The sequence below is a fragment of the Pseudophryne corroboree genome, chromosome 8, assembly GCF_028390025.1.
Source record: "Pseudophryne corroboree isolate aPseCor3 chromosome 8, aPseCor3.hap2, whole genome shotgun sequence".
Lineage (NCBI taxonomy): Eukaryota > Metazoa > Chordata > Amphibia > Anura > Myobatrachidae > Pseudophryne > Pseudophryne corroboree.
In genome coordinates this window covers 42,791,130-42,815,689 of record NC_086451.1, presented here as the reverse complement: position 1 = coordinate 42,815,689, position 24,560 = coordinate 42,791,130, and the positions used below count along the sequence as shown (strand labels likewise).

The 24,560-nt window shown below is 42.8% G+C and overlaps 1 protein-coding gene across 2 annotated transcripts in view; it reads right to left on the bottom strand.

Annotated features, from left to right (window-relative positions):
* Positions 1-233: 233 nt before the first annotated feature.
* L1CAM (L1 cell adhesion molecule) overlaps positions 234-24,560 on the bottom strand; it is a 290,338-nt gene continuing 266,011 nt past the window's right edge. For both annotated transcript variants that reach the window (XM_063936291.1, XM_063936292.1), the window contains 2 exons: positions 20,814-20,886; positions 234-4,166 (listed from right to left, as the gene is read on the bottom strand). In XM_063936291.1, coding sequence (XP_063792361.1) covers positions 3,935-4,166; positions 20,814-20,886 — 305 coding nt within the window. In that variant the 3' untranslated portion in view covers positions 234-3,934. The remainder of the gene's footprint in view (positions 4,167-20,813; positions 20,887-24,560) is intronic.

Below are 24,560 nucleotides of genomic sequence, written 5' to 3'. Positions count from 1 at the left end.
GCATATGTTTGGCACTATGGGGGCATATGTTTATATTGCTTTGAGTGCCAATAGGCGGTGCACACCCTAATAAAATGTTCTGCGCACGTCTGTGATCCCGTACACACATTATCTAAATGCATAGAGTACAGTAAGAGTATGTGGTGCTATATTAAGTCCTATATTGCAATTTGTTTATTTTATTTTTTTACAAACTAGTTAGACTGCTCCAATAAACCACACCACACAATCTGTGTTTATCATGATATAGTTTGTATTTTTTTTTTTTTTTTTTTTAACAATACCAAGCTATAGACAGGGACTTACAGAGGCCTATACACTACCGGCTGATACAAACTTCAGAAACACTATTTACATTCAAAAAGATACATCTTGCACCTGCCCAGGTGCTGCTCGATTTCCCTTTAACCCCTTCACCTCCAGGGGTGCCCGCAGCCTCCACCCCTGACCGCAAAAGTGTTAATGAACTTCGTCAGAGCTGGGGAATAAGCACCAAGGAGGAGGTTTATCTAAGCTTCTACAGAAGACAACTGGATGCCACCCATAACATCCAATCCCATTCTAGCTAGCATTTTTCAGACTGTACTAGATAAATGACAGTGAGAAACGCCTCCCCTTGTCCTCTCTCGAAGGTTGGATAAATATCCCCCCAAGCCTGATCCTTCATGTACGCTCTTCAGACAGTACCAGGAAAAATGTTCCACTGTACGGCATTCCTTCTAAGTTGCTCCCGGTGTTCGGAAACATTTCAGAGTTAAGACTAAATGATACAGAATGCAGTGTACTAAAGGATGCTTCACCATTCCTTGAGAGCATGGCTTAGAAAATTGGAAGCCAACGTCTAATTGTCATGCAACAGTTGGGGGTTAACTCTTGGATGGTTCGTTGGAGAACAATGACCATACAATGAAATGTGAACAAAAAAATAACCATTTAATTGCAACGCAACCTTTGCTTACCACTGTAAATCATATATTGGAAACATGATTGAATGACCAATCTTCCACACTCTCCTTAAGACAATGACATTTCCCTAAAATTCCCAACAGAGCGTTATGAATCCTTGGTTGTGTTATTCAGCATTACTGATTTCCTATAGTACACAGTTCATTGTAAACACTTATAAACAAAAGAAACAAAACTTATCTATTTGGAGAATGTACCTCTCGGACATTATATGTACACCCATATACCACTGGTATTCAAAGTGTTATTAAACACGTTGTAATATATATGTGTCTGTGGCAAAGCATATTTTCAATCAAGATGCATTAAGATATAATAACGCCTCTTTTGTAGAATGCAATTAAGAAACCAGCTGGATATTACTTTCAATGCTGTGGTGATGAAATATGGAGAGAAGTCACATTTATCACAGTCTACAGTTATAGGAGGCTGAACAGCAGAATTTTTCAAAGGTCTGTCTTGATATAATCATTTACATTTCAAAGTATGTTAATATACAGTATGTATATACTTTTGATTTCTTATTTAATATTTTACCTCATGTGTTCAATTTTATTCTTCACAAGTCTCATGCAACTAAGCTAATTCAGAGTGGCGTTTGTTATAAGACAAACAAAAAAGAAATTAAACTAGTGATATCTGTACTGGTTTATAATGGCCAAAACGTCTCACTCAGTTTTACTTTATTACCAACTGGCAATACAAGAAGGAAAGGCCCAACTGTTCGTTATCGATGTGTTGAATATCGGCCAGCTAGTCAGTGGCCTGGTCTCATGAAAGTTATTATTTAGGGACAGTTGGAGAACCATCACTGTAAGATGTAAGACCTTGAGGACAATCCTTCTATGCACAAGCAGATCTTGCATATCACAAATAATCAATTTGTGCCTCTTGAGAACCTACGGGTTCCAGCAAACCTGGAGTTTGAGCGCCCAGACTGATTAACTGACGTATGTCATGAAACTTCTGGACCATTGATGGATTGAGGAGACCTTCAGATGACTTATTAGTACTTATCATCAATCATGTCATCTACTCTATCATGGCAAGGTGATACAACCACTCACATAACAAAACATCTTATTTTAAAATTTTTCCTGGCACTGTCAGCTAATATATTGTTACGGCTTTAACGCACCTTCCACCTCCCTTTCCACACCAAAAAAGAAAACAAAATCTAACATCCGCAGTTAATGGTGATAACAGACAGGGGTGGTGGTTACGCAGTGGAAGAGAATGACACCCTCTACACGTACAGAGCCCTTCTGTCTGGAGATGTTCTGCTGAGGGCTCCAGGCAGCCACCTTTGAGGTGGAAACACTGTTGCACGTTCCTGCAGAAACCTGGGGACAGTGGGTAAGAATGAGTCACAGGGAGGAGACCCTGAGGCACAGGGAGATAAGGTGACTGGGATGGATTCCCCAGATAAGCACCTTAGCCATTATGCTGTACCTACCCCTGAGAAAAGACAATGGGAAACAAGGAAATTTGGTCCTGGCATCCTAAGGAAAAGAAGTGCACTCATACTCCGAAAGACCGGTGAGATTTACACTTGTCTATATTCAACTTCTCCAACAGCTGCTTATCACTTCCGCACCGAGCATGCAATAAACCCTGTAATCAAATGGCTGGACCCCTTTGTTTCAGGGACAACTTGCAACCAGTCTTAGAGAATAATGTATTGCAGGTCTCTATGCTAACAGAGGGGGTTAAGTTGGTTTGTTACCATCATTGCTCCTGAGAAGCACACCATGCAGAGAGGAACTGCACGTAGGGTTGCTGAATAAGACTATAACTCTTATATAATAATGTGATGCAACTTTGAGAAGTCAACCAATTAGATTGCTGTGGTCTACAACATACCGTTACTACCGTATTTGCACCACATTATTACAAGAGCATTTATGTTGTATAAAAATTGCTACTTACCACTACATTTAAACTACTCACTGGAATATTGTGATATGTTATATGTATCTTCTCTACTACAAAAGAGAGGCCACGATGAAAGTCAGATGGGTCTTTATCACCACTGACATGTGGACTGTTACGCCCCCTCTCTGCCAACCGAGAAGCTGTGAACTAAACAGCATAAAAAAATAATACTTTATTTATTTACTCCTTTCTTCTTCTGGGGGAACTTTTAGCGATTGCAAGAGCGAGGGAATTTGCCATAGTCCCAGAATCTGGTTCAATGATTGACAGATGGCATAGAAGTTACAGTAAATGAGAATGGCTAGGATTACAGAAAGTTTTTGCCGTGTTGGAAAAAGCACACATATGCATAATATTGTTCAGGTTTCATCAGTATTATTATTTTTTTTGTCGTTTTTTTTTTGTGTAATTTTTTGGCAAGCCACGCTCCGGTAACGAGACCCACAGAGCTGGTGGACCCCCTTGTGGTGGACCACAAACACACTGAAAGAGAACATTACAAAGTAAAGACACCATAGAAAAGTAACACAGGTCCTGTGTGAATGCGAGACTTGGCGTGAGAGAGAAATGCGTTTTTTTTAATCTTTTTTTTTCTTCTTCCTTTGGTTTTTCTTTTTTTTTCTGTATTTTTTTAGCATACATACGTCCATCATCATGGTTTTTTTTTCTGTTTTATATTTTTAACCTTTTTCCTTCCATTCGCTTTTTCTTAAATAAAATGAAAACACTGGTACCCGTTCGCTGCAGTAACCGTTAGGACCAGTCCGTTTTCTCCTCTTGTACGGTTTTGATTGCTAAGCACACAAGTCATGGAGTTGCAGTCCAACAACGTACAGCAGTTCAAACCATTTGGTGCAAGAGAGACTTACAACATAATATACTTGCCACTCCGGCACCAAAATTGGCAAATAGGTTTGCAAGCAAAAAATAAATTCTCCAGATCCATCACGTTCTTCCCACTGCCCCCCGTCCCCCCTTGATGTTCATCCTAAATGTAGCCCCTAAAACCTTCCTCTTTCAAAAATGTGTTTCGTTACTCAATTGGGACGTTGGGGTTAACCGGTGAGGTTGCACCGGAGCTGTCATTGCCTCCTGCTGCTTCCTTTTCCTTTTTGCCACTGTACTGGCCAATGAAGGAGCCATCCTCATTAAACTGCACATCCACGCTTCCACCGTAATCGGCCAAGCTGTCATCACTTCCGAGAGGTTTTACATCTCCATTGAGGGAAGGATGGCTGCTGGTGAACGGCTTTTCATCATTGTCGCTGGATTCAAAATAAAATAAAAGGGAAGAAGAAAAAGAAAATGATTTCTGGTCAACATTTTCTTTTATTCCCCCCCATCCCCACAATTTAAAGCAGTTGGACACCATCAGATGACTTTCATTTATCAGTTGGATCCACCTTCCTGCAATTTTTACTCTATACTTTGCTTTAGATTTATAGCAGACATTTTCGCCTTTACTTCATTTAATTATGTCAACTGGCAGAATAGGCCATTGTTGTTGCCCTTGGATATGACACAGATCTGCTGTGCTCTCTTCAGTTGTACTCAACCATGTGTCAAACCCAGGACTGCTGTCAGACGACACAAATAGATAAATAAAAAACAAACAAATGCAAACTATACGGAGAAGGCAATATTTAGATAGACTTGCTGGAAGGCAGATCCAAGCCAACAGCTTACAATCGAATGACGGTGGAAAGCCTTTTAACGTGTTACGTGTCTAACAGGCTCAAACGATCTGTAGGAAAATGCAGCTCATGCTGAATACCCAGATTAGTAACGTATCGCTACAATGTAGGTTACGAGGGAACTACCTGTGGTAAGTGCTCTAGGTGCAGAGGTAGGTACTGTATGACATGGGTGGGAAAAATATGCAGGAGACACAAGCTACAAGACCCTGGGAGACATAGCAAAAGGCGTGTACAAGGTCTGGCCAATAGGAACCATGCTCGGAAACAAACCAAAAATGAGGATGCAGCACAGTAAAAACTCAGTCAAATGCAATCTCACCAATGTTACCATTAACTCTTCCACTATTTAGACACTAGTATTCAGATTATGTTGTATATTCAGCATGAATAAAACATCTATACAACGTGAAGTATATTTATGTAAGTGTTGCAGTAGGCAGATTCTCACTCATAGTACTAATGTACTTGCATTTCAAGCTATTCCTTTGGGGACTCAGTGCTGGACAACCAAGAGTGGCCGCGGGCCTGAGTATTGAAGGAGGTGTGGCCAAATCTGGGGAGGCGTGGCCACACCTCCTCAAAAAAAAAATCAGACTTTTTTTTCCTGGCGGCAGCAGAGGGCGACTAGATCCACCTTAGCAACTAACCCAGCCCCCACCGACAAGCCCATATCTGGGTAATAAGTATATGTCTCACCCCCATCTCGGCGCCCCTGGGCCAGTGATACAAAAAACTGAAAGGGCTTTATTTATCATAGCTATAGAAGTCCTATCTCCGGTGCCAGAGAGAGGGTTTATTTCTAGTTAGTAAAGGGTTCTGCCAATGATGCCTACTGGGGAGTATAACTGGCAGTAACCATCGCTGGGGAAATCCAGTATAACTGTTTAATTGTGCTGCCTACTTAACTAATGACTTGCCCTACGATCACCACTGTCATCTCACGTTGGCAGTAGCCGGGGGTCAGGACAGAAAAATGCTTTGTTGTTAAAAGAAAGCAATTTCTTGTAAGATTTTTAGATTTTTAATTTTAATAATATTTCTTTTTTTTATTATTAAATCTACAACTGAAAGCACAAGTCCAGGCTTCCAATGCAGCGCAAGTGCGTGACTGGCAAAGCCGAGTAAGGCACAGTGGGGCAGATGTATTAAGCCTGGAGAAGAGATAAAGAAGTGATAAAGCAGTGATAAGTGCAAGGTGATACCGCATCAGCCAATCAGCTCCTAAGTGTCATTTTTCAAATCTGTAAAAGTGTAACACTTCATCTATGGACAAGCATGCTTTTGCTTAGGTAACATGGATCGTTCCGATGGATCATTTATACTTCTTGGCTGGGAAGTTGGTATTTGCTCACTGCTAGTTATCACCTTTCCCTATCTGACCTATCAGAATCCTGGAGGTCAATGTCTTTATAAAAGACCGCCCCCGAGGAGCCCACCTCCTACATATGTAAGATACAAGAGAAAGGTTTATTGTTTGCACAGTCAGCACTGTGGGCTGTGGAGGATGAGTCAGTGAGGTGGTGTTGGAGATTCTGGTTAAACGCTCCCCCTTTCTCAAAATATAAAGTGGGACTAGAAAAACGAGCGCCTTACCAGAAGGCCTCTTTACATGTATCCTCCAGCAAAAGCCATGAAGAGGGCACATGATGCAGGGCCAGGGGGTGTCCCTGACAACATGCCGGTGGCTTTATATTACTTCCTGTCTCCGCTTATGGGGGACGTGCCTAATGTGCAGAACGACATTATTATACACCAGTACAATACGGTTAGTGCACACTAGGCTAGTGCATGTTATACATTACCAGTAGTGTGCAGAATGACGTTATTATACACCAGCACAATACGGTTAGTGCACACTAGGCTAGTGCATGTTATACATTACCAGTAGTGTGCAGAATGACGTTATTATACACCAGCACAATATGGTTAGTGCACATTAGGCTAGTGCATGTTATACATTACCAGTAGTGTGCAGAATGACGTTATTATACACCAGTACAATATGGTTTACTGCACACTAGGCTAGTGAATGTTATACATTACCAGTAGTGTGCAGAATGACATATTATACACCAGCACAATACGGTTTGGTGCATACTAGGCTAGTGCATGTTATACATTACCAGTAGTGTGCAGAATGATGTTATTATACACCAGCACTATACGGTTAGTGCACACTAGGCTAGTGAATGTTATACATTACCAGTAGTGTGCAGAATGACGTTATTATACACCAGCACAATACGGTTCCTGCACACTAGGCTAGTGCATGTTATACATTACCAGTAGTGTGCAGAATGACATTATTATACACCAGCACAATACGGTTTGGTGCACACTAGGCTAGTGCATGTTGGCCCTCATTCCGAGTTGTTCGCTCGGTATTTTTCATCGCATCGCAGTGAAAATCCGCTTAGTACGCATGCGCAATGTTCGCACTGCGACTGCGTCAAGTAACTTTACTATGAAGAAAGTATTTTTACTCACGGCTTTTTCTTCGCTCCGGCGATCGTAATGTGATTGACAGGAAATGGGTGTTACTGGGCGGAAACACGGCGTTTCAGGGGCGTGTGGCTGAAAACGCTACCGTTTCCGGAAAAAACGCAGGAGTGGCCGGAGAAACGGTGGGAGTGCCTGGGCGAACGCTGGGTGTGTTTGTGACGTCAACCAGGAACGACAAGCACTGAAATGATCGCACAGGCAGAGTAAGTCTGGAGCTACTCTGAAACTGCTAAGTAGTTAGTAATCGCATTATTGCGAATACATCGGTCGCAATTTTAAGAAGCTAAGATTCACTCCCAGTAGGCGGCGGCTTAGCGTGTGTAACTCTGCTAAATTCGCCTTGCGACCGATCAACTCGGAATGAGGGCCGTTATACGTTACTAGTAGAGTGCAGAATAACGTTATTATACATCATCACTATACGGTTAGTGCACACTAGGATAGTCCATGTTATACATTACCAGTAGTGTGCAGAATGACATTATTATACACCAGCACAATACGGTTAGTGCACACTAGGCTAGTGCATGTTATACATTACCAGTAGTGTGCAGAATGACGTTATTATACACCAGCACTATACGGTTAGTGCACACTAGGCTAGTGAATGTTATACATTACCAGTAGTGTGCGGAATGATGTTATTATACACCAGCACAATACGGTTCCTGCACACTAGGCTAGTGCATGTTATACATTACCAGTAGTGTGCAGAATGACGTTATTATACACCAGCACAATACGGTTAGTGCACACTAGGCTAGTGCATGTTATACATTACCAGTAGTGTGCAGAATGACGTTATTATACACCAGCACAATACAGTTAGTGCACACTAGGCTAGTGCATGTTATACATTACCAGTAGTGTGCAGAATGACGTTATTATACACCAGCACAATACGGTTAGTGCACACTAGGCTAGTGCATGTTATACATTACCAGTAGTGTGCAGAATGACGTTATTATACACCAGCACAATACGGTTAGTGCACACTAGGCTAGTGCATGTTATACATTACCAGTAGTGTGCAGAATGACGTTATTATACACCAGCACAATATGGTTAGTGCACATTAGGCTAGTGCATGTTATACATTACCAGTAGTGTGCAGAATGACGTTATTATACACCAGCACAATATGGTTTACTGCACACTAGGCTAGTGAATGTTATACATTACCAGTAGTGTGCAGAATGACATATTATACACCAGCACAATACGGTTTGGTGCATACTAGGCTAGTGCATGTTATACATTACCAGTAGTGTGCAGAATGATGTTATTATACACCAGCACTATACGGTTAGTGCACACTAGGCTAGTGAATGTTATACATTACCAGTAGTGTGCAGAATGACGTTATTATACACCAGCACAATACGGTTCCTGCACACTAGGCTAGTGCATGTTATACATTACCAGTAGTGTGCAGAATGACATTATTATACACCAGCACAATACGGTTTGGTGCACACTAGGCTAGTGCATGTTATACGTTACTAGTAGAGTGCAGAATGACATTATTATACACCAGCACTATACGGTTAGTGCACACTAGGCTAGTGCATGTTATACATTACCAGTAGTGTGCAGAATGACATTATTATACACCAGCACTATACGGTTAGTGCACACTAGGATAGTCCATGTTATACATTACCAGTAGTGTGCAGAATGACATTATTATACACCAGCACAATACGGTTAGTGCACACTAGGCTAGTGCATGTTATACATTACCAGTAGTGTGCGGAATGATGTTATTATACACCAGCACAATACGGTTCCTGCACACTAGGCTAGTGCATGTTATACATTACCAGTAGTGTACAGAATGATGTTATTATACACCAGCACAATACGGTTAGTGCACACTAGGCTAGTGCATGTTATACGTTACCAGTAGTGTGCAGAATGACGTTATTATACACCAGAACAATACGGTTACTGCACACTAGGCTAGTGCATGTTATACGTTACCAGTAGTGCGCAGAATGGTATTATTATACACCAGAACAATACGGTTCGTGCAAACTAGGCTAGTGCATATTGGCCCTCATTCCGAGTTGTTCGCTCGCAAGCTGCTTTTAGCAGCTTTGCACACGCTAAGTCGCCGCCTACTGGGAGTGAATCTTAGCTTAGCAAAATTGCGAACGAAAGATTCGCAATATTGCGAAAAGACTTCTCTGTGCAGTTTCTGAGTAGCTCGAGACTTACTCTGCCAGTGCGATCAGTTCAGTGCTTGTCGTTCCTGGTTTGACGTCACAAACACACCCAGCGTTCGCCCAGACACTCCTCCGTTTCTCCAGCCACTCCCGCGTTTTTCCCAGAAACGGTAGCGTTTTTTCACACACTCCCATAAAATGGCCAGTTTCCGCCCAGAAACACCCACTTCCTGTCAATCACATTACGATCACCAGAACGAAGAAAAAACCTCGTAATGCCGTGAGTAAAATACCTAACTGCATAGCAAATTTACTTGGCGCAGTCGCAGTGCGAACATTGCGCATGCGCTGTTAGCGGAAAATCGCTGCGATGCGAAGAAAATGACCGAGCGAACAACTCGGAATGACCACCATTATACATTACCAGTAGTGTGCAGAATGGTATTATTATACACCAGCACTATACGGTTAGTGCACAATAGGCTAGTGCATGTTATACATTACCAGTAGTGTGCAGAATGACATTATTATACACCAGCACAATACGGTTCCTGCACACTAGGCTAGTGCATGTTATACATTACCAGTAGTGTGCAGAATGACATTATTATACACCAGCACAATACGGTTAGTGCACACTAGGCTAGTGCATGCTATACATTACCAGTAGTGTGCAGAATGACATTATTATACACCAGCACTATACGGTTAGTGCACACTAGGCTAGTGCATGTTATACATTACCAGTAGTGTGCAGAATTACATTATTATACACCAGCACAATACAGTTTAGTGCATACTAGGATAGTCCATGTTATACATTACCAGTAGTGTGCAGAATGATATTATTATACACCAGCACAATACGGTTAGTGCACACTAGGCTAGTGCATGTTATACATTACCAGTAGTGTGCAGAATAACGTTATTATACATCAGCACAATATGGTTAGTGCACACTAGGCTAGTGCATGTTATACATTACCAGTAGTGTGCAGAATGACGTTATTATACACCAGCACAATACGGTTTAGTGCACACTAGGCTAGTGCATGTTGGTGGTCATTCCGAGTTGTTCGCTCGTTGCTGATTTTCGCTATGCTGCGATTGGTTGCTAAATGCGCATGGTACGCAGCGCGCATGCGCTTAGTTATTTAAGACAAAACTTAGTAGATTTGCTGGTGTTCGTGCGGCGCTTTTCAGTCGCACTGCTGATCAGTGAGTGATTGACAGGAAAGGGGCGTTTCTGGGTGGTAACTGAGCGTTTTCCGGGAGTGTGCTAAAAAACGCAGGCGTGTCAGGGAAAAACGCGGGAGTGTCTGGAGAAACGGGGGAGTGGCTGGCCGAACGCAGGGTGTGTTTGTGACGTCAAACCAGGAACTAAACGGACTGAGGTGATCGCAATCTAGGAGTAGGTCTGGAGCTACTCAGACACTGTAAGGAATTATTTAGTAGCAGTTCTGCTAATCTTTCGTTCGCTATTCTGCTAAGCTAAGATTCACTCCCAGAGGGCGGCGGCCTAGCGTGTGCAATGATGCTAAAATCAGCTAGCGAGCGAACAACTCGGAATGGGGGCCGGTATACGTTACCAGTAGTGTGCGGAATGACGTTACTATACACCAGCACAATATGGTTTAGTGCACACTAGGCTAGTGTATGTTATACAGTACCAGTAGTGTGCAGAATAATGTTATTATACACCAGCACAATACGGTTAGTGCACACTAATCTAGTGCATGTTATAAGTTACCAGTAGTGTGCAGAATGGTGTTATTATACACCAGCACAATATGGGTTAGTGCACACTAATCTAGTGCATGTTATAAGTTACCAGTAGTGTGCAGAATGATGTTATTATACACCAGCACAATATGGGTTAGTGCACACTAATCTAGTGCATGTTATAAGTTACCAGTAGTGTGCAGAATTATGTTATTACACACCAGCACAATACGGTTAGTGCACAATAGGCTAGTTCATGTTATACATTACCAGTAGTGTACAGAATGACATTATTATACACCAGCACAATACGGTTAGTGCACACTAGGGTAGCGCATGTTATACATTACCAGTAGTGTACAGAATGACATTATTATACACCAGCACAATATGGTTAGTGCACACTAGGGTAGTGCATGTTATACATTACCAGTAGTGTACAGAATGACATTATTATACACCAGCACAATACGGTTAGTGCACACTAGGGTAGTGCATGTTATACATTACCAGTAGTGTGGAGAATAACGTTATTATACACCAGCACAATACGGTTAGGGCACACTAGGCTAGTGCATGTTATATGTTACCAGTAGTGTGCAGAATGGTGTTATTATACACCAGCACAATACGGTTAGTGCATACTAGGCTAGTGCATATTGGCCCTCATTCCGAATTGTTCGCTCGCTAGCTGCTTTTAGCAGCATTGCACACGCTAAGCCACCGCCTACTGAGAGTGTATCTTTAGCATAGCAGAATAGCGAACGAAAGATTAGCAGAATTGCGAATAGAAATTTCTTAGCAGTTTCTGAGTAGCTCGAGACTTACTCCTACACTGCGATCAGTTCAGTCAGTTTTGTTCCTGGTTTGACGTCACAAACACACCCTGCGTTCGCCCAGACACTCCCCCGTTTCTTCAGACACTCCCGCGTTTTTCCCAGAAACGCAAGCGTTTTTTTGCACACACCCATAAAACGTCCAGTTTCCGCCCAGAAACACCCACTTCCTGTCAATCACACTACGATCACCAGAACGATGAAATTTCTTCGTTAGGCCGTGAGAAAAATACCAAACTTTTTAGCAAATTTACTTGGCGCAGGCGCACTGCGAACATTGCGCATGCGCAGTTTGCGACTAATCGCTCCGTTGCGAAAAAAAACTAACAAGCGAACAACTCGGAATGAGGGCCATTATATGTTACCAGTAGTGTGCAGAACAATGTTATTATACATCAGCACAATACGGTTAGTGCACACAAGGCTAGTGCATGCTATACATTACCAGTAGTGTGCAGAATGACGTTATTATACACCAGCAAAATACGGTTAGTGCACAATAGGCTAGTGCATGATATACATTACCAGTAGTGTGCAGAATGATGTTATTACACACCAGCACAATACGGTTAGTGCACACTAGGCTAGTGCATGTTATACGTTACCAGTAGTGTGCAGAACAATGTTATTATACATCAGCACTATACGGTTAGTGCACACTAGGCTAGTGCATGTTATACATTACCAGTAGTGTGCAGAATGATGTTATTACACACCAGCACAATACGGTTAGTGCACACTAGGCTAGTGCATGTTATACGTTACCAGTAGTGTGCAGAACAATGTTATTATACATCAGCACTATACGGTTAGTGCACACTAGGCTAGTGCATGTTATACATTACCAGTAGTGTGCAGAATGATGTTATTATACACCAGCACAATACGGTTAGTGCATACTAGGATAGTCCATGTTATACATTACCAGTAGTGTGCAGAATGATGTTATTATACACCAGCACAATACAGTTAGTGCATACTAGGATAGTCCATGTTATACATTACCAGTAGTGTGCAGAATGACGTTATTATACACCAGCACAATACGGTTAGTGCACACTAGGCTAGTGCATGTTATACGTTACCAGTAGTGTGCAGAATGATGTTATTATACACCAGCACAATACGGTTAGTGCATACTAGGATAGTCCATGTTATACATTACCAGTAGTGTGCAGAATGACGTTATTATACACCAGCACAATATGGATTAGTGCACACTAGGATAGTCCATGTTATACATTACCAGTAGTGTGCAGAATGACGTTATTATACACCAGCACAATACGGTTAGTGCACACTAGGATAGTCCATGTTATACATTACTAGTAGTGTGCAGAATGACGTTATTATTCACCAGCACAATACGGTTAATGCACACTAGGCTAGTGCATGTTATACATTACCAGTAGTGTGCAGAATGATGTTATTATACACCAGCACAATACGGTTAGTGCACACTAGGATAGTCCATGTTATACATTACCAGTAGTGTGCAGAATGATGTTATTATACACCAGCACAATATGGTTAGTGCACACTAGGATAGTCCATGTTATACATTACCAGTGGTGTGCAGAATGACGTTATTATACACCAGCACAATATGGATTAGTGCACACTAGGATAGTCCATGTTATACATTACTAGTAGTGTGCAGAATGACGTTATTATACACCAGCACAATACGGTTAGTGCATACTAGGATAGTCCATGTTATACATTACCAGTAGTGTGCAGAATGATGTTATTATACATCAGCACTATACGGTTAGTGCACACTAGGCTAGTGCATGTTATACGTTACCAGTAGTGTGCAGAATGACATTATTATACACCAGCACAATACGGTTAGTGCACACTAGGCTAGTCCATGTTATACATTACCAGTAGTGTGCAGAATAATGTTATTATACATCAGCACAATATGGTTAGTGCACACTAGGATAGTCCATGGTATACATTACCAGTAGTGTGCAGAATAACGTTATTATACACCAGCACTATACGGTTAGTGCACACTAGGCTAGTGCATGTTATACGTTACCAGTAGGGTGCAGAATAACGTTATTATACACCAACACTATACGGTTAGTGCACAATAGGCTAGTGCATGTCATACGTTACCAGTAGTGTGCAGAATAACGTTATTATACATCATCACTATACGGTTAGTGCACACTAGGCTAGTGCATGTTATACATTACCAGTAGGGTGCAGAATAACGTTATTATACATCATCACTATACGGTTAGTGCACACTAGGCTAGTGCATGTTATACGTTACCAGTAGTGTGCAGAATGACATTATTATACACTAGCACAATACGGTTAGTGCACACTAGGCTAGTGCATGTTATACATTACCAGTAGGGTGCAGAATAACGTTATTATACATCATCACTATACGGTTAGTGCACCCTAGGCTAGTGCATGTTATACGTTACCAGTAGTGTGCAGAATTACATTATTATACACCAGCACTATACCTATTAGAAATATGACAAGGTAATCCTGCATTCAGAAGCAGAACAAGACACGGGCACATGCAGAAGGATGGTAGAGGAAGCAGTAGATGACATTTTACCTATTTCTAAAGAACGTACTGCTGTTAACAGAAGAGACAAACAACAGTGGCGGTCACACAGAACAATGACAGACATGAGACTAGCTGAATGACACGTACTGTATATAATGAGCATGCAAGCAGACAACAGTGCATAGGCCCCGGTCATATACAATGCTAAATTATCTTTATTCTAATGACATGGCTGATTTCTTCAAAACTGAGAAAGGCCCTTTATGTCATAACTCGGGTTGGCCATTGACCATCGATGTTTGAAAACCATTGATGGCTTCCTCCTCATGGTCGATGGTTTTTATAATCAATGGGGTCTGATGGTAAAAATCCAATCACTTTTCTATTTTGCGAATGCGTGTCTGTGTCAACTTCAATCTGCACATATGGGCTAAGAACCATCAATGGTTTAACCATCAATTGTTCTACCCCTATGGTAAAAACCAGTGACCATTGATGGTTACTCCGCCAATTAAAACCCTAATGGTTCATCCTGTACATCCAGATTTACTTCCCACCTACAGTACATTAAATTCACTTTGTTACCCTTTTTCCCTATAAGCTACTCATTTATCTCTCCACTATCCATAATACTACCCAAGAAAGTAAGGTTTCCTTCGTCTTTCCTTTATTTCAAGAGACATAAAATTTTAACTTTATATTAAAAATACACTGCGTGCCATGATTTAAATTCTGCCAAGCTTTTTATTATACATATAAATCTGTGAAAAGAAAAATGAATCAGTTTAATTCTAGCTATTACAATTTAAAGAAAAAGCTCTGTTCTATCCTGCAGAATCCTTCATTCCTTTAAATCAGGCATGTCCAAACTGCGGCCCTCCAGCTGTTGTGAAACTACATATCCCAGCATGCCCTGACACAGTTTTGCTGTCAGAGAATGCTAAAGCTGTGTCAGGGCATGCTGGGATGTGTAGTTTCTCAACAGCTGGAGGGCCACAGTTTGGACATGCCTGCTTTAAATAACTTAGGGGGAGCTCTATAAAACGTTCCAAAGAGTGGAGAAGTGGACCAATAGAGGTGTTGCCCATAGCAACCAATTAGCCTATAGCTAGCCTTCATAAAGTACATTCTATAAAATGACAGGTAGAAGCTTATTCGTTGCTAAGGGCAACTTTGCCACTCTTTAGAAGGCTTGATACATCTCCTGCCTATTCTTTAAAGGTCCTTGATATCAAAAGTTGACACTTTGCGGTGACATCAAAATCCGCAGTCTGTCTTATTTACTAAGCCCTGGATGGAGATAAAGTGGACAGAGATAAAGTGCCAGCCAATCAGCTTCTAACTGTCATTTTACAAACCTAGCCTGTGACATGGTAGTTAGACACTGATTGGCTGGTACTTTATCTCCATCCAAGTCTTAGTAAATAGACCCCGTAGTTCCCTAACTGTGGGGAAAATGTTGAGATTATACAACATATACAATTTAACAGTAAACGTGCCCAAAATCGGCTAATTTAATCATAACATCATCATCAACAACATAATCCACTAATAACAGGTAATAATAACACGTAACAGATTACACAGAACTGAAGTGCAAATGTGTATTTAATAAAAATACAGTTAAAGGGCCAGATGCAATGACGTCTGAGTTCCCGGGCCGAATTCTGACTTTTTTTAAAGCATCAATAATTTACAAAGCATCGTTTTGCCTTGTAAAGGATTTCCGCTTTAAAAAAACCTCCCAGTTCGGCCCGGGAACCCGCACCTTCGTCAACCCCGACGACATTACATCCGGCCCAATATGTTTTTATGCGTACTTAAATCAGCCAATACTGCCATACATAATGGCGATTCTTTATTTATCAGTGAGCGACATCAGGTTGAGCAAAACCATCGTCCGTACGTTGCTGGAACATTCTATGAACTGAAATGAAGTGATGCACAGGGACAACAGCCATGTTCACAAATGGCACGCTGCTCTCTTTACTGCAAAACGTAGCAAGTTCCCATGGTTCCCGGGATGTGCTGGTGACACTGTCACAACTTCAGTGCCTTGCATTTTTAATAATTATTATTATTATTTTTAATAATAATTTTAAATGGTGCCTAGAAATTACATACAAGTTGATCCATTATGAAATAAAATGTCTTGCAGTATTCACAATGCCATGGGGGAAATATATCCGCCTAGGGGATGCAGGCGATCTGTCCAACGTTTTAAAGCGGCAATAGCTTAAAAGACAAAACTAGGTTGGTTTGTAGGTTGCCGCTTTAAAACATCAGACAGACGGTGTCACACACGTACCTGCAAGTCACAGGCTGCCACATTCCCCCCTATATGTATAAGTTCTAGAGATGAGCGGGTTCGGATGTAACGCCAGAATTAACGCCAGTTCGGTTTTATCCAGATGTTTCTTATTGGCTATCCAAAACACGTGACGTCCTTGAGCCAATAAGATGCAATTTTGAGAACCGAGTAAATCCGAGTAAAACCGAATCCGCTCATCTCTAATAAGTTCTGACTGAAAATTCGACATATATTTGTGAATGCTACTAATATCTGCTTAAAATAATGCAACTTGTATGTTTAGACTTATTTATTCCCATTTAATTTGTCAGCTCAATCAGCATACGGCCATTTTTTCAAGCCAGGAATGGGATACGCTCAATCCTCCAGCCTCTGCAGCTTTCACTCAACTTTATTGTCCAATCAGCGCCTGGGCAGCATCATGGGAGATTGAATTTAGCAAGAGCTGAGGAGCTGTTATCCGTGCTTAAAAAAAAGGTCTGTATACTGAATCATAAAAGGGTGCAAATTGAATTCAATAAAACACATCCCCCAACTCATCACTGTTAGAAGGAACTGTACCGTGTGAGAGCAGCTTACCTCTCCAGAGATCTGATGGGCAGCGTGAACGAGAGAGTGGAGAACGAATGCATAAGGTCAGTCACACCAATCACACGCAAACAGTACATGTGGGCAACAGCCCTGCAGCCGTATCTATAAACATCTGGGGGTGGAATGTAATAGGGTGTGAGAATCAGAATGTAAGAGATTTTGGGAGAGTTCTGTTTTTTTTTTAAAGTGGCAATCATTTATATGGCAAAATCAACCTGGTTTTGCCATATAAATGATTGCCACTTTAAAAAACCCAGAACTCTCCCAAAATCTCTCGCTTTCTGATTCTCACACCCTATTACGTTTCCCCCATGGGATGCAAACTCTGTATTGGCTTCTTCCCAAGCCCTTTACTGACTGAGTTAAAGACATATAGGCCCAGATTTATCAAGTCTTGGAGAGTGATAAATTGCACGGTGATAAAGTACCAACCAATCAGCTCCTGTCATTTTTCAAACACAGCCTGTAACATAACAGCTGTGAGCTGATTGGTTGGTACTTTACCAACGTGCTATTTATCACTCTCCGAGGCTTGATAAATCTGAGCCGTTGTTTTTAAATAATACTGTACTCTCTGTCTGAGATGTTCACTGCAGAATTTGACAGCACTCAGCAAAGATACGGAAGGCAGAGGGTCTTTTAACGGCACATAATTGGCTGTAAGGAGGAGTGGGGCTCAATGTGCACTTTGAGGGGGAGGGGGTTACGCCAAAGCGGGTGGCCATACTTGGGAAATAACTGAAACAAGTCCTGCGGGCAGTGTGTAGAGTGAACATTGATGCAGAGCATCAAGATTAATTAAGATGTATCCAACCTCTTAAAGAAAATAAGTGGAGTTGCCCATAGCAACCAATCAGCTTGTCGTTATCATTTATCAAGCACATTCTATAAAATGATAGGTAGAATATGATTGGTTGGCTTGGGCAGCTTCTCCACCTGTCCTTTTTGGAAGGTTTGATACATGTCCCCCTTCGTGACTTGGAATTGGCAGTGCCAGACTTACACAGTAACAGTGTCTAGGAAAATAAGGTAAAACAGATATCAGTTCTTTGATAAACTGAAATACATACAGTATGTATTGGGATACTGTTCTATTTGTTTAACTTTTCAGTGGCAGGGGTATTTTTTTAAGAAAGTATTATTTACAGTGTATATAAGACTGCACCACAAACCTGCCATGTGGTCTATAAATGGCCAGAGTGCAGTATGTGAGCACAGTATCGTAATGTTGAACATCAAGTGCAAAAAGTGTATATGGCAGCACACAAAGCATGTAATGAAATACTGTGACATGGGGCTAAATAAGAGGTGGATGCTTGTAAAACATCGGACGCAAGCGCCCTAGACACAATGGGGGTCATTCTGACCAGATCACGCGCTGCAGTTTATTGCAGCGGTGCGATCGGGTCAGAACTGCGCATGCGTCAGCGCCGCAGTGTCTGGTCGCTGGGCAGGGCGGGGGGAAATGGGGGGGGGGGGGTGGCACGGCGGTGTTTGCCCGCCGTTTCGTGGGCGTGGTCCGGCCAACGCGGACGGGGGGCGGGCCGGGGAGCGTTGAGTAGCTCCCGGCCAGCACGCTAAAGTTGCGCTGGTCGGGAGCTACTCTTGAAGTGCAAAGACATCGTCGCTGTGCGATGCCTTTGCACTTCTGCGGGGGGGAGGGCCGGCACTGACATGCGGGGCGGGATAGCCCTGTGCTGGGCGTCTCCCCGTATGTCAGTGTGAATGATTGTAGCTGTTCTAAATTTAGCACAGCTACGATCATCTCGGAATGACCCCCTATGTGCATGTGTCCCAATGCTCACCACTGGGGGAGGAAGATTGGAAATGCATTGAGCCTGGGCGGTGACTGAAGGGAGACAATATGGCCGTAGCCGGTGGGCGTGTCGGAGGACTGTTTTGAGAGACTTCACTGAAAGACGCAGTGTCCAACGTTAATTTATAGTTTATAACAGGCTTCGCTTTGGAGGGTAGCTGTCCTTGGTGCTGATTCTATACAATAAAAGGCTGAAGCTGCTCCTCACCTCTATGGGGGGAATTCAAGTGTTTTGCTCAAGTGATATTCCTGTTATGCTCTGCCGTCATTTTGACAGGCTGGTAACTTTTCTGTGGAGGGCGTGCTGTGACTTCAACAGCTACTGAGCCACCGGGTGCTTATCTCTTTATGGTGTAGCTCTATATTTCTATACTTTGTGGCTGTAACGATCATTGTGTATTTCCATGTTTCTATTAAATCAATGTTGTAAACAGAATTTCAGCCATTCTTAATTAATGTGTCTAAAAATAGGTGCTGTGGCTTATGTACATTTACATAAATCTGTAATTTGGATGGTGCGATGGTTGTTGTTCAGTTTAAAATGGCCTGGAAACAAGACTGCATTCATCTTGTTCTGTTCCCCCCACACACTTGTGGTTGCACACAATCATTGCCAACTCCTAAGACGCAAGTAATATTTGCATAATAATCTGCAGCAGGTGTCCAGAAAGTCTGTTCTTCCTTGCATAATAAAAAAAGCAAAATCTGGTGTAATTACACCAGAAACAGTCTTCCTTCTTGACATGTGTCATGAAAAAATCTATTATTCATTTGATCTAATTAAGATATATAAAATAAACTTAACTCCTAAATAGCCCGTGTCAAGTTATTTTTCTTATAATGAGGCAGATGTATTAAGCCTGGAGAAGGGATAAAGCAGTGATAAGTGCAAGATGATAACGCACCAGCCAATCAGCTCCTGTAATTTTTCAAATCCGTAATGATTGGCTGGTATGTTATCACCTTGCACTTATCACTGCTTTATCCCTTCTCCAGGCTTAATACATCTTCCCCATTATGCACTATGGTGGTCGTTCCGAGTTGATCGCTAGCTGCATTCGTTCGCTGTGCAGCGTTGAGGCAAAAAAACGGCACTTCTGCGCATGCGTATGCGGCGCAATGCGCACGCGCAACGTACTATTACAACGAACAATGTAGTTTCACACGTGGTCTAGCGAAGCTTTTCAGTCGCACTTCTGGCCGCAGAGTGATTGACATGAAGTGGGCGTTTCTGGGTGTCAACTGACCGTTTTCAGGGAGTGTTCGAAAAAAACGCAGACGTGCCTGGAAAAACACAGGCGTGGCTGGGCGAACGCTGGGCGTGTTTGTGATGTCAAAACAGGAACTGAACAGTCTGAAGTGATCGCAAGCGCTGAGTAGGTTTTGAGCTACTCTAAAACTGCACAAAAAATTTGCCGCCGCTCTGCGATCCTTTCGTTCGCAATTCTGCTAAGCTAAAATACACTCCCAGTGGGAGGCGGCATAGCGTTTGCACGGCTGCTAAAAACTGCTAGCGAGCGATCAACTCGGAATGACCCCCAATGTTGTATATATTACCTGCACGTTGGAATACATTTCTAAATACACATATGCTGACTTGCTAATTCATTTATTTTAACTGAATATATTGAAAAAGTAATACTAAAGCCTCGTGTTTTTCCAATCCATGGTTGACTTTCATTGCCTAAACTGATAGAACGTTAGTAATAGGATAACCCATCATTTTCTACCTGTATTCCCCAAAAGTTTCATCTTTCATCGGCCGAGCTTCAGAATCCACTTGAGTGTCTTCTTTATCCTTCACTATGTGGATAGAAGCGACAGACATTAAAAAAAACAAAAAAACAAACAAACCAGTAAATAAAAGTTGACCCACAGTAAGGAAGTACTTTGCAGAGAGAGTGGGAGGTTTATCAAACCTTGGAGAGAGATAAAGTGAAAGAGATAAAGGGTGGGATGTACCAACCTCTTACGGTACATCCTGCCACACACTGCGCCGACACTAATTGCATATGTAGTAACATAGGTTATTAGTACCGCAAAGGATGCTCTTTTTGCGATGGCCGCTGGTCCCTGGACTTCTGGGTTTATGACCTGGGAGTCCATCTGCGCTGAATGGACCCCACGGACAGCACTGATGCGGAAAGAAGCCCATATGTTTCTCTAGGGTAATGCCAGCGAAAACCATCGTAATGCCAGGGCTTTATTATATATGGAAAATGCGGTACAACCCCAAAAACTGGGTATTTACAGCATTTTCCCATTGGTACATCCTGCCGAAAATTCCCAACCAATCAGCTTCTAACTGACAGTTAGAAGCTGATTGGTTGGCACTTTCTCTCTCGCCTAGGTTTGATACATGACAGATGGATGTAACAGTCTTGCAGTAGATGTAGGGATTACTGTAGATAGAAAAGGTAAGGCAACACCTGAAGCTCAGCAGGCCATGCTATATACTGCCGTGAGCTAGGGTAGAGTTATTATCTGTACATACTGTGGCAGCTATTCATCTGTTGACTGAAATCACCAGATAGATCAGTGGGAGTATAATGGCTGTCTCAGAGCAACAACCAAGATTACTTTACTTGCTTAAGTCAGCAGGGAAATGTAATGAGCTGCCATTTGTCAAAACCAACAATTTGTTCTGATTTTTGCTTTGGGAGCTAAAGCAGTCATTTTCTTAAAGTCAAAACCAGCCTGGCTCCCAATTCTTCTGTACAATTTGCAGAACATGGAGCTTCATTACATTCCCCCTACGTAGCCCATCCATGTGCTTTTGCGGAACGTTTTGTGCCTCTGTTCTGCGTATACTATAAGCGCAGCAATACAGTTAGAGGAAGGAGGGTTTCTGCAGCTGTTTACTATTTCTTGTATCTGACACAGCATAGAGTTGAATAAATAACATAACGAGCAAATAATATATAAAAATGAGCAAAACAGGGGGCTTAGGTGGGCAAGGTTGGAGATCTTCCCTTCCTGGAAACAAGCATTTCCAAAGGTCATATAGGCAGGACGGTATCAGGACTCCAGGTCGACACCAATTAGGTCGACACCACTGAGGTCGAGGCCAATTGGTCGACACACCTTAGGCCGACACTGCAAATACGTCGACATGGGCAAAAGGTCGACTTGAACAAGGCTGGCAGGAAAAAAGGTCGACATGAGTTTTTCACGTTTTATTTCTTTTTTTTGAACTTTTTCATACTTTACGTGGACTACGTTTGGGAACGGGCAAAGCGAGCCATACGAGGGGACACGGTGCACTAATTGGAGTTCCCGGTCACATTACGAAAAAAACGACAACAAAAAAACATAAAAAAAAAATCTTTTTTTTCCAGTCGACCTTCTATACATGTCATCCTATTTGCAGTGTCGACCTAAGGTGTGTCGACCAACTGGTGTCGACCTAATTGCTGTAGACCTTGAGTCCCAGATCCGGCAGGACTTATGCTTCAGGTCAGCAGGAGATGGAATGATGGGGCAAATTTATGAATGGGTTTTAGCTATTTAAAACTTGTTGTGTATGATAAGTGGTGCTCCAGCCAATCAGCTTCCAACTGGCTTTTTTCAAACACATGACAGGAGCTGATTGGCTGGAGCAACATTTATCATAAATACAAGTTCTACATACTGTAGCTAAAACTCATTCATAACTGGGCCACATTGTTTTTTAAGGTGGATGCTACCGTAGCTGCGGATACACCTAGAGTAGATCCTGTGATCTACTGGGTGCTAATTAATACCATGATAATGACTGTACCTGCACTTAGCATACAATGCAGTGTGAGAGCATCATTTGGTGTATCCAGCTTTAATTACGTTTGTGATGACAGCAACAAGCAGCGCTATACATAACATGGAACAGTATCTCAGCAGGAGGAGAACACTGTAATATTCATGAAGCTGTATTTCCCCCCAGACAACGTGACTGTGTGGTTTGCCTGCATTTCTGAGGACTAAGATGTGCTTTAAATGAAAAGGTGTGACCTAAAATACGTCGACATACAGCATTTTGACATTGACCAAGTTGACATTCATCATGTTGACATATATGAAATGCCAACATGATTAAAATGTTGATAAAATGTCTAGTGCCTAGTACCTTCTCATCCATAAGCATGATCCTAACCCTCTCCTCCCTTAGCATCACCTTATACCCCCCCCTAGCACCTGACCTTCACCCTCTCCTCCCACAGCCTAACTCTAACCCTCCCCCTAGTTCCTGACCCTAACCTTCTCCTCCCGCACCCCAATTCTAACCCTCCTCCTAGTGCCTGACCCTAACGCTAACCCTCCCCCTAGTGCCTGACCCTAACCTTCTCCTCCCACAGCCTAACCCTTACCCTCTAGTGCCTGACCCTGACCTTCTCCTCCCGCAGCCTAATTCTAACTCTCCCACTAGTGCCTGACCCTAACCTTCTCCTCCCACAGCCTAATTCTAACCCTCCCCCTAGTGCCTGACCCTAACCTTCTCCTCTCTCACCCTAATTCTAACCCTCCTCCTAGTGCCTGACCCTAACGCTAACCCTCCCCCTAGTGCCTGACCCTAACCTTCTCCTCCCACAGCCTAATTCTAACCCTCCCCCAAGTGCCTGACCCTAACCTTCTCCTCCCGCAGCCTAATTCTAACCCTCCTCCTAGTGCCTGACCTAACCCTCTACTCCCACAGCCTAACCCTAACCCCCTAGTGCCTGACCCTAACCCTCCCATAACCTACCTCTAGCCCCCCTAATGCCTGTACCTAACACTCCCCCTAGTTCCTGACCTAACCCTCTCCTCTTGGAGCCTAACCCTAACTCTCCTCCTAGTGCCTGGCCCTAACCTTCTCCTCCATCAGCATGATCCTAACCCTCCCACTAGTGCCTGACACTAACGCTCTACTCCCTCAGTCTAACCCTAACTCTCCTCCTAGTGCCTGACCCTAACCCTCTCATCCAGCAGCCTAACGCTAACCCTCCCCCTAGTGCCTATGCCTAACCTTCTCTTCCATCAGCATGATCCTAACCCTCCCACTAGTGCCTGACACTAACCCTCTCATCCCGCAGCCTAACGCTATCACTTCCTCTAGTACCTATCCCTAACCTTCTCCTCCCGCAGCCTCACCCCCCCCCCCCCAGTGCCTGACACTATCCCTCTCCTCCAGCAGCCTAAACATAACTCTCCTCCTAGTGCCTAGTACCTTCTCATCCATCAGCATGATCCTAACCCTCTCCTCCCTTAGCATCACCTTATACCTCCCCCTAGCACCTGACCTTCACCCTCTCCTCCCACAGCCTAACTCTAACCCTCCCCCTAGTGCCTGACCCTAACCTTCTCCTCCCGCAGCCTAATTTTAACCATCCTCCGAGTGCCTGACCTAACCCTCTACTCCCACAGCCTAACCCTAACCCCCTAGTGCCTGACCCTAACCCTCCCACAACCTACCTATAGCCTTCCCTAAAGCCTGTACCTAACCCTCCCCCTAGAGCCTGACCTAA